The sequence below is a fragment of the Octopus sinensis genome, linkage group LG19, assembly GCF_006345805.1.
Source record: "Octopus sinensis linkage group LG19, ASM634580v1, whole genome shotgun sequence".
NCBI classification, from domain to species: domain Eukaryota; kingdom Metazoa; phylum Mollusca; class Cephalopoda; order Octopoda; family Octopodidae; genus Octopus; species Octopus sinensis.
Window position 1 is genome coordinate 20,129,745 of NC_043015.1, and position 12,063 is coordinate 20,141,807.

The following is a 12,063-nucleotide window of genomic DNA, read 5'->3' on the forward strand; positions in this document are numbered from 1 at the left end:
TATATATATATATATATATATATATACACATTAACAATCTTTTTATTGACACAAAATTCTTATTTGTTTCATAACATATATATATATATATATATATGTTATGAAATAAACAAGAATTATATATATATATATATAAATTTTTATAATTATGAGTATACTTATAATTAGGGTTCAGCAAAAAATTTGCTTCACCACATACCAAATTTAGAAATAGCTAGTTTTGGCTGCTATTTCTAAATTTGGTATGTGGTGAAGCAAATTTTTTGCTGAACCCTAATTATAATTATACTCATAATTATTAAAATTTTTGTTTAAGTTTACCGATAATGGTTCTTTTAGCATGCCAAACTACTTGGTAAAATTGTTAATTATTAATTAATTAATTAATTTTACCCTTTATTATTATTGATATATATATATATTATATTTTCCAACAGGAAGTTGGAAAATTTTGTTTTGGCATTATATTATTACACATGTTTAATTTGCTAGTAGGAATTCTGAAGTTTTCCATGTTAGATAAATATATAGGATATTTCCAATTAAAAATTCTTCAGAAAGAGAATCAAATAATATTATTTGATACTCTGTCTGGAGAATTTCAAAAAGAAGATTTCTTACTTGTTAATATTACATGTAAATCTTTGTGATACCTATTATCTAATGGAACATGTGTAATGATGGAATAAATACCCCATAAAATTTTCCAACTTCTTGTTTTGTTATATATATATATATATATATATATATATATATACACACACACATATATATATTCATCATCATCATCATTATCATCATTATTATTTTTATCATAAATATAAATTAAAAGCAAAAGGTGGGAGTACCTCTCAAGGTGTACTCCCCTCCTAGAGAGCCCTGTCTCACTTCTTGGAGTGAGACACAGTTCCAGGTGGATTATAATGATGGTAATCAAAAGTTGAGCTATATTTAAAGAAGATCATCATAACTTTTTGTCAGCCCCTGTTGCTTATATGCAAATACGTGAGTTAGTGCACATTATACATACATGCACCCACTCACAGTCACTGCAAAATATATATGTGTGCGTGTATGTGTGTATAAAAAACAAAAAGAAATTTTGGAGTCTATTAGTAGCCTGAATCCATGTTCTCATAGACTAAGGACAAAAATAAACTTATCTCAATCACCAAATAAGAACTTTGAAATCTTGGAAATTCATATATATATATATATATACCAATATATATCAATATATATATATATATATTATATATATATATATAATATATATATATATATATATATATATATATATATATAAATATAAATATGTATATATATTTATATAGGTAAAATGGAAAAATATGTGTGTTTGTACATGTTAAACTCTACATGTTAAACTCATAATGGACATCTTTGTTTGAGGATTGAGATTCCTGTTATATATATATATGTATACATACACACACACAGATATATATATACACACACATGGAATAATGTTTATGTATTTTTGGGTGAAATACATAATAGTCCTTGATACATGTTTGTTATTAGGGAGAAAATATGAAGTCTGTGCATATGTCATCATGTGTGTATGTGCGTGTGTGCATGTGTATATATGTAGTCTGTGTGTTTGGTATAAATATATGTACATATATATGAAAACACATGGAAAGAAACAGCTTATCTCCCCTACAATGCAAGCTGTATGGGTGAAAAAATGTCTGAGGAAAATGTTTGATGTTTTAGTTACCAAACTCACACACATATCAATACCTATACATTTGTACACATATGCATATATGTATTCACAAATGTGTGTGTGTGGGTGGGGTGGGGGTATACATAAGTATGTACACACATTCACACATTTAATATACATGTAAATATATAGTTTATTTAGACTGAGTTCCTTTTCTGCAAATTGAGTTTCATGCTACAGCAATCATCGGGTGAGAACTGGTCACTTGGTATAAAACTAGTTCTTCCCTAATGGTTGCAGTAGTATGAAGCTTGAGTTGTAACAAAGAGGTTTCATCTGAAAAAAAGCATATACTTTACAGCAGGTACTAAATACTCTGTTCCACATTCATTGAAGAAAGTAACATTGGAATATGTAAATATGTGTGTGTGCACAGATGTGCGTGTATTTGTGTGTAGAATTTCGGTGCATTATACTCAACAGAAATTGCACAACTGGGCAAAGTTCAAGGTAGTATATGCATGTTGTCCGTCTTACAAATTCTTTCCTTTCACCCCCATCCCCACCCCTGGCACCAATGAATCAGTAGAACCGATCGACTCGATATAGACTGACATAGCCACACCGCCTCTCTTTTAGTCTCTCTAAGAAGTCCTTTGCCTTATGTATGTGTGACAGTCCTTCACTGCACTCGCACAGAACAAGGAAAGTAAATTTTGTGTCCTGGTGTACTTTCTTGTATAATGTGATACGGTTGAGTTTCAACTCATCGGGACATTTCCACAGCAGATAATCCGCACCACTCCAGCTGCGCCATGTCCTCTCCAGAGTCGAGAGGTTGCCTTCTGTTTGGAAAGCCGAAAAGAAATAAGTTGTTGAGGTGTTCATGGGTCGTTTAGGAAGATCAGCAATGCCATGTCGGCCAACGCAGTCAACCTGACAGTAAGGATCTGAGGATATTTGAATTAGAAAAAAGAAGAGAGAAACCAGAATTAGTTAAATAACCATAAATTAATTAATTCATTAATTACATGATGAAATTAATAATTCATAATAATGAATATTTATGATACTTGAAATAGAAGACATTGCTGTGTGTGTCCCCTATTTTAGGAAAAAGAACAACATATCGTTACATGTCAATGAATCAGCTTAAATATTTCCCCATTCTATGTTCAAATTGGCAAGATCCAGCCTCTCATACCTATCCTATAATGTCATTCTAAAAATAACAATCAACATGCTTTGAAATAATGCAGAATTAATTCAAAACAATGCAAATAAATAAGCATTACATTTGACAGAGTAATTTGAACATTAACAAGGTTTAATATTGGGGAACTGGAGAGTCACTAGAACATTGAAGAGTCGCTAGAGCATTGGAGAGTCGCTTGAGCATTGAACAGTTGCTAGAGCATCAGAGAGTCACTAGAGCATTGGAGAGTCGCTTGAGCTTTGAACAGTTGCTAGGACATCAGAGTCACTAGAGCATTGGAGAGTTGCTAGAGCATTGGAAAGTCACTAGAGCATCAGAGAGAATGCTTTGTGGTATTTGTTCTGATCCATTGTTTGCTGAGTTCAAATCCAGCTGAAGTTAAGTTTACCATACAACTTTTCAGGGTCAATAAAAAAATACTGTTTAAAGGCAATGGATTGAAGGGACTATAAAAATGTTGGACTAAATGCTTTGTGGTAATTACTCCAGGTTTTCGTGTACTGAGTTCAAATCCCACCATGGATTACATGGGTGGTAGACTTAGCCTGTCGCCTGGTTTAATATGACCACTAGCCACCTTGAGTCTTTTTAGTAGAGTCTGTCCTGTTGCAGGCATTCAGGTAGGGACTCTGCAGTTGAGGATAGCTTGCTCCTCCCACCAACAAGTCTTGGAGGCTTGGAAAAGGCCATGGGTACTGCCTTTCCTTCCTCGCTAAAAAAATGCAAAAAAAAAAAAAATGTTTAGAAGTGGCCAAAAGTGTTGACATTTGACCAAAAACACAGTCCTCAAGGTCAATCTGTACCAGATGACCATATATTTTCAGTGGGAATGAGGGGGCTGTGGGTTAGATTAACTTACAGATATTCCAGTTTAACATAAACCATATCAACCCCAGTCATCTTGGAGGGTCATCAAACATGATGGCCACTACCCAACCATCTCTGGTTAAGAGAAAACAAGGATAAAACATTAAATAAAGTTGGAGTATCTACACCTATAACTTCTAGGGTAGACTCCTTTGGTTAAAAGGTTCCATATGGGTAGTGGAGTAGACCAAATTTTTAGGTGGTAGGCCCTAATTCAACACCCAGCATAATACCACCACCTGGATTTGCTCAAGAATTTGAACCATTTGTCTTCTGGTTTGAGAATAATTCAGTATTCCAGTTTAGGTCACACAAGTTGTTACTTTTTTACTTTTTTCCTTCAGCAGTGTTGAAAGTTGTCTGAATAAGCCATAAAAATATTACTGGTGTGGCCCTTGCTCATCTGAATAAAGCATTTAACCTGTTTGTTACAATATTTCTCTTGTGTCGATTTCTGTGTTTCGATTAATTTCTAAAATAATGAAGAATTTAATAAAACAACTTTATCATCATTCAGCTGGTATTTGAAACATAACTCAGCATGGAATTTTGATTGAAGGTTTTAATTTAGATAAGTTTAAAACATGAGGTTTGTATCATGGACCCAGGAATGATCTCTGGTGAGATGGTATCAAAATGGTTAAGTACATGTATTATAAAAGGTTGGACACCTTACCGTTCTTCTTCTGACTAAACCCAAAAGTAATTCTAAAATCTCAAAACTCATCTCTCACTCTTTAATAAATGAAACAAAGAAAAAAATGAACTGGTTTTATTTTTACCTGCTCTAATTCCATTGGATGTTTTTACAGGTTCAATAACTCTTCGTTGTCCACCTACAATTTCATAGTTTGGGAAATAGTTGTTCAAGTCGACAGGTTGGTCTGGGCAATCAAGAACTGCATAGTCTATGTAAGGAAATAGTGCTGGAAAACAGGAAAATAAAACAAGGTAAAGGTTTAGCTGTAAGTAGGTCCTGCACGGTATAGCATGATACAATAGAATAGGTACTGGAGTGGATATGTGGTTGAGAAACTTGCTTCACAATCATGTACACTTAGGTTTAATCCCATAGCACAATACCTTGGGCAAAAGTCTTTTTACAATATCCCAGAGCCGAGTACAACCTTGTGAGTAGATCTTGATAAAGGAAACAGAAAGAAGCCCATTGTATGTGTGTGTGTGTGTGTGCATACATATGTATATTCTGACAATACATGACTGTGAACAGGCACCAGTACAAAAAATATTGAAAACCTGTTTGGCCCTGGGGGAAGGATGGGGGAATAATACCTTGCTTGGAATCAAGTGAGGGTTGATGACAGGAAGTGCTTCCTATCCTGTCCATAACAAAATCTACCTCAACAAATTCTGACCGACCCACAAAAACCTGGACAAGTGGATGTTAAATGATGGTGAATAAATGGCCCTGTATCAATAACCAACACACTTAACTGTCAATAGAGTCTGGTCAAGCTGATTGCAAACAAGTACCATGGTATGGTATAGCTTCCTGTACTCTATGTATAGTTAAGATACTTAATTATCAACTGCCCAGTCAGCCAGTACATCCTACTAAACTGTATCCATAGCCCAGTCATGTAACCAGGGCTGTGGAGCTGGAGTCATGGAGTTGGAAATAATTAAGGGGTAGCTGGAGTCGGAGTTGGTAAAACTATACTGACTCCAACTCACAATATCTTTATTCTTTAAAATAAACCAGTTATAACATACTGGCCTACTCAAAGTACAAGCATATGCATACACTTTATGAGATATGTAGACCACAATCATTTAATTACATAAAGATGAGTCAGAGTCGAAGGTGCTAATAGTAGAGGAGTCAGAGTCAAAGTTTTTTGTTTTGATTCCACAGCCCTGCATGTAACTATTACTAGCTCTGTTAAAACAGCAGTAAATAAGTATTACACTGTAGCATAAATCACAGAATTGTCAATAATCCAGTCTACTTAGCAGTAAGTAGGTTAAACAATCTAGTATGGTTCACTCTACTATTGTGATGAGTCAACAGTTTTGCAGTATTTTGTTAACAAATACAGCCAAGCATTCAAAGTAGAGGCCATCGTGTTGCACCGTCTGAAGTCACCTTTCTGCCTGTTCTTTGGTTGCACGCTCATAACAGTTCTTGCCCTTTGGGATGAAGATCTGCTTCATTGAAGCTTCCACCTCGTCTTGGTTGATGAAACATTACACAAGCAGGAAGCAAGCCATCGATTGGAACAAGTAATAATCTGAGAGAGCTAAGTCCAGACTATCTGTACATACACCCACAAACACACCCACACATAAACACAACCCCCTTCCCTCATAAACATATACACACACAAACACAGACCCACAAACACACACAGTCACACCCATAGACATACGATGGGCTTCATTCAGTTTCCATCTCCTCACAAAGCTTTGGTCAGCCTAAGGCTATAGTAGAAGACACTTGAAAAAAAGGTGCCATGCAATGGGATTGAACCCAGAGCCATGTGGTTGGGAAGCAAGCTTCTTACAGCTCAAACATGCCTATCTAAAAAAAAAAAAGGGTGGATGGTCATGATTAGAACAGTTTTGGTCATTTGTCAGTTGAATCAGGTCTGATATGGCACCAAACAATAGCAACAACAACACACTGATAACAATACCAACAACAGCAACAATATGTGTCATAGGTCACTGAGGGAACTTCGGGATGAATACTTGACATGCTAGTAATAGCAGCCAGATTACATCCTGCTGTCTTGAAATAAGTAGGACACATTGGATAATGTAGCCTAGATATCTTTCCTTTTATATTTTACTTGTTTCAGTTTTTGGACTGTGGCCATGGTGGAACACTACTTTGTCTCTCTCTCTCTCTTACAAGTTATGGGGATGTAAACATACCAACACTGGTTGTCAAGCAGTGGTGGGAGACAAACACACAGACACACACAGACCCCCCCCCCCACACGTACACACATGTGATGAGTTTCTTTTAGTTCTGTCTACCAAATCCACTTACAAAGCTTTTGATTGGCCCATGACTATTTATTAAACATACCAAAGACCGGATAGTCACAGCTGGATGTTTTCAATCATAGGTCTGCTCTGTGTTGACTGACATGGGGCTAAGCAACAACAACAACAACAACAACAACATCAACAACAGCACATGTGTTGTTTAGCTTCAATTCCAGTTGACATGCCATAATCTCCCCACACCCCACCGATTATCCCCCAGCAGCTTGTTCCGCCATGCATGTCACTATCCAGTTGCGTGGTGCAGCCAGCTCACTCACTACAACCCAACTGGAATGTATATTTTTAACAAACAGCTGACCTGATTAACACAGGTAAAACTTATAAGACAGAAATCAATACCACATGACTCTTGTTTGAGTTAGGTTTCCATAACGAGCCGGCCAAATAAAGTAGGTAGCCGGATACATCACAAATAGGGCTGGATGGGGAGGGGACGATTGCATTCTTTTTCTGTCTTTTGATGACTGCTTTGATGCAGATGACACCTCACACTTGCTTTGTATGTCATTCATTTCATAACAATTAAAAAGTATAAATTAACGAGCTGGCCAGATATAGCAAGTGGTTCATTATGTTGTATACAAGGGAAAAGATTATCTTTTCTGTCCACTGATGTTTGATTGATGCAAATTACATCTCTCACTTGCAAATAGTTTATTCTTATCATTCATGACTAAAGCCTTGAGAGTGGATCTGGTAGCGCATAGTGTTGATGTGTGTGTGTATTTATATATATATTTATATATATATATATATATAAATACACATTAAGTATAGGATATCACCAATGCGCAAGAAACACATGAGAGATGAGTACAGGACAAAATACCAAAAAATACACAATAAAAACAGGACATCAACAATGAGTGAAAATTAGATACACACACACACATATATATATACACACACATCTCTCTCTCTCTCTCTCTCTCTCTATATATATATATATATATATACACACATCTATCTATATATATACACATACATACATACATACATATATATATATATAGTCAATTAAAATAAACAAATAAAACACGAAAACAACCAACATGAGGATGTGCACAAGAAATGTGTTATCTTGACACTCGGTGAAAGGAGAATGGAGAAAAGGGAAAAGTCCAAACATAGAGATGTAAATGCTAATGGCAAATGCACATATATATGTGTGTGTGTGTGCATATATATATATATACACACTCACACATATATATACATACACACATGATGCATGTGTGTTTGTAAGTGAATGCATCTTATCTGCAATGAACTGTATTCAAATTTCTGTATGTGTCTATATGTGTGTGTGTATGTGTGTGTGTGTGTGTATGTGTGTGTGTGTGTGTGTGTGTGTGTGTGTGTGTGTGTGGTATGTATGTATGTATGTATGTATGTCTGTCTGTATGTATGTATGTCTGTATGTATGTATGTATGTGTGTATATGTTATATCCATTATATACATTTAATATCTATCCATCTTCCTACCTATCTATCTGTCTGTCCTTCTATATATGTATATACTGTGCAGAGAATTATATAATTATGTGTTGTAAATGTGTTTGTGTATAGTTGTGTATATTCATAAATGTGTTTTCATGTGCATGTGTGCATGATTGTGTGTGTGTGTTTGTGTGTGCATGCATGTATGCGTAAGTGAGCATTAATGAAAATCTCCTGGGATTTTGCCAATGTTAAAAATAATACAAATAATCATTTTTAACACTGACACAATTGCAGAAATTCTTTGAGAATGGGGTTTATAGTCAGAGGAATAGAGTTCTAGTAACTCTTTACTGATTCTTCTTGTTATAAACCTTGAAAAGACAAAAAGGGAAGTTTCCTTAGGCAGAATTTGAACTCAGAACGTGAAGTGACACAGATAAAGAATACATCTATGTATGTATGTATGTATGTATGTATGTATGTATGCATGTATGTATGTATGTATCTATCTATCTATCTATCAATATATATACATATATATATATATATATATATATATATATATATATATGTATATATGAGGGACTCTCTTGTCAAAGACAATGTATGGGTGTTCAGTGTTTTGCAGAATGACCTGCACAAATGAGTTGTTGCTAGTGATCAAATGTTCCTGCTGCACATTCGCTCACTCTCTCCATAAAATAAATGTCGCCCGAACAGGTGCACAGTGTTCCATGTGTCAGGTGTTGACGTGATCGCAGAGCAGTGCGAGTCTACGAATTGAAACCACAATCTTGTGATCATAAGTACAATACCCTAACCACAAGGCCCCACACACCCACACCCACACATATAAACACATACTCTTATAGATATATAAACAATGATAATGAATTAATTCCAACTACTACAACCACCAAGACCACCACCACCACCACCATCATCACAACCGGTACTTTCAAAGGATGAGGAAGGAGAGGGCACAGTGCTTTATCCTTATTGACATATCCCCCATCAGGTGCCAAGTTAACTAAATGCAGCTTACATTGTTACTGTTATTACTGTATAAAAGATAAATTAGAAAACGGGAGAAAACGAGAGAGAGAGAAAGATAAGAGTTAAAAACAACAGACTTAAGTATTTGTTTAATCTTTCTGTGGAAACACCTTATCCAAATATATTTGTTGTTCATCCTGACACTTGCAAACACTAGACGAGATCTTGTTTTATGAATCTGTTGTCTGATGCAACGTAGATGGGATTGGTGGAGTGCGGGTGGATTAGAATGAATGTGGGTGGATTTGAACAAATGCGGGTGGATTTGTACGATTGCGGGTGGATTTGTACGATTGCAGGTGGATTTGTACGATTGCGGGTGGATTTGTACGATTGCGGGTGGATTTGTACGATTGCGGGTGGATTTGGATGAGTGTGGGTGGATTTTTTCTTTCATTCTTTTACTTGTTTCAGTCATTTGACTGTGGCCATGCTAGAGCACTGCTTTTAGTTGAACAAATTGACTCCAAGGCTTATCCTTCCTTAGCCTAGTACTTATGCTATTGGTCTCTTTTGACGAATCGCTTAGTTATGGGGACGTAAACACACCAACATCAGTTGTCAAGTGATGGTGGTGGGGACAAACGCAGACACAAAGATACACACACACACATATATACGACAGGTTTTTTTCAGTTTCTGCCACCAAATCCATTCACAAGGCTTTGGTCGGCCTGAGGCTATAGTAGAAGATACTTGCTCAAGACACCATGCAGTGGGACTGAACCCAGAACCATGTGGTTGGGAAGCAAGCTTCTTACCACACAGCCACTCCTGTGCCTAGTGTAGGGGGGTACCCTTCTACCTTTACCCTAGGTTAGTTTGGTGGAATGAAGACAGATCTGGTGGAGTGTTGTTGGATTTGGTGGAGTGAAGTTTGTCTTGATGGAGTGTGGATGAATTTGGTGAAGTGTAAGTTAGATTGGGGGAGTGTGGGTGGATTTAGTGTGATATGGATAAACTTGAAGGAGTGTGGTGGAATTGGTGGAGTGTATCATAGTCATGGCTGATGCCAGTGGCATCTGAATGGCACCTGTGCCGGTGGCACGTAAAAAGCACCATTCGAGTGTTGGGCCTCATGGAGGCAGTGACAGGTGAGCGAGACCCTTGGCAATACACCAGGCTTGTCTTGACTTGTCAAGCCAAGTGAGAACATAATCATGGCTGCTACCAGTGGCACATAAGGAACACCCACTACACTCTTGGAGTAGTTGGCATTAGGAAGGCATCCAAGCATAGAAACTTTGCCAAATCAGATTGGAACCTGGGTGCAGCACCCTTAGCTTACCAGTTTTCAGTCAAACCGTCCTAACCATGCCAGCATAGAAAGCGGATGTTAAACGATAATGATCATGATGTAGGTGAGTCTAGTAGAGTGTAGATGAATTTTGCAGAGTGTGGGTTTATTTTGTAGAGTGTAGTTAGATGTGGTGGAGTGTAGGTGGATTTGCCAGAGTGTATGCCGAACGTAAGAGTATTTGGTGGTATGTAGGTGAACCTGGTGCAATGTAGAGGCATTAGGTGGAGTGAAGGTGGATTTTGTGAAGTTTATGTCATTTTGATGGAGTATGTGTGTGGGAGGGGATGGATTCAATATAATGGTTTATTAAGGTGGTGAGATGGCAGAAGCATTAGCATGCCGGGCGAAATACTTAGCAGTATTTTGTCTGCCAGTTCATTCTGAGTTCAAATTCCACCGAGGTCGACTTTGCCTTTTATTCTTTTGGGGTCGATGAAATAAGTACCAGTTATACACTGGAGTCGATGTAATCGACTTAATTCCTTTGCCTGTCCTTGTTTGTCCACTCTATGTTTATCCCCCCCACCATGGGCAATAAAGAAATAAATATAATGGTTTAGTAAAGGGTAAGCTGAATTACTTCAGCGATAGTGGACTTCATGGAGTACAGGTTGTCTTGATGGAGTGTAGGTTCATTTGACAGTTTAGGTTGCTGTGGAGGAGTGGTGGTCATTTTAAGTTCATAGTAATTCCTACTTAGTGCTAAAGAGATTACCAAATAATTGTCTTTGTCCTTTCATTATTACAGTAGCTGCTACTACTACTACTACTGCTGCTGCTGCAACTACTACTACTACTACTACTACTACTACTACTACTACTACTACTACTACTTCTTATGACATGAGTTCAAATTCCATCAAGGTTGACTTTGCTTTTTGTCATTTTGGGTTGATAAAATAAGTACCAGTTACGTACTGGTTTTGATGTAATCAAGTAGCCATCTCCAAAATTTTAGGCTTCATGCTTACAGTGGAAAGAATTATTACAGTGAAATATACCACAGTGTGATACCGAGGCGGACTGTGCAGTTGAAACATAGGAGTACTGACTTGGGACACAATACAGTAAATAGTCCAGTACACCTAGCTATAGAAAAGGTGCCAAAAATGGTATTTTGTGGTACTGACATACAGTTAGGTGGAGTAGGCATTTGAGAGTCCAGTGTCTCGGCTATGAGCACAGTAGTGTGTACAATACTATACCGTGGTACCTGTTTACACTAAGGTGGACTGAGCTGTTGACAGTTCAGTATCTTGATTAAAGACAGAAGACAGTTCCATTGATGGAATATGATGTATTGACCTTTTGGCGAGTTGCCTGTTATTATTCTTTGAAGTAAGTCTTTGAAGTAAACATTAGAAAGACAGGCAGTAATTGAAGGAGGGAAATAGAGAAAGAGTGAGAGTACACATACACACACACGTATGTATAAATATATATACATTTTGACA

At 36.8% G+C, this 12,063-nt stretch overlaps 1 protein-coding gene across 4 annotated transcripts in view; it reads right to left on the bottom strand.

The window, feature by feature from the left end:
* Nucleotides 1–741: 741 nt before the first annotated feature.
* Nucleotides 742–12,063, bottom strand: part of LOC115222307 — a 78,726-nt gene continuing 67,404 nt past the window's right edge. For all 4 annotated transcript variants that reach the window (XM_036511417.1, XM_036511419.1, XM_036511418.1 and 1 more), the window contains 2 exons: nt 4,556–4,699; nt 742–2,640 (listed from right to left, as the gene is read on the bottom strand). In XM_036511417.1, the coding sequence (XP_036367310.1) occupies nt 2,273–2,640; nt 4,556–4,699 (512 nt within the window). In that variant the 3' untranslated portion in view covers nt 742–2,272. The remainder of the gene's footprint in view (nt 2,641–4,555; nt 4,700–12,063) is intronic.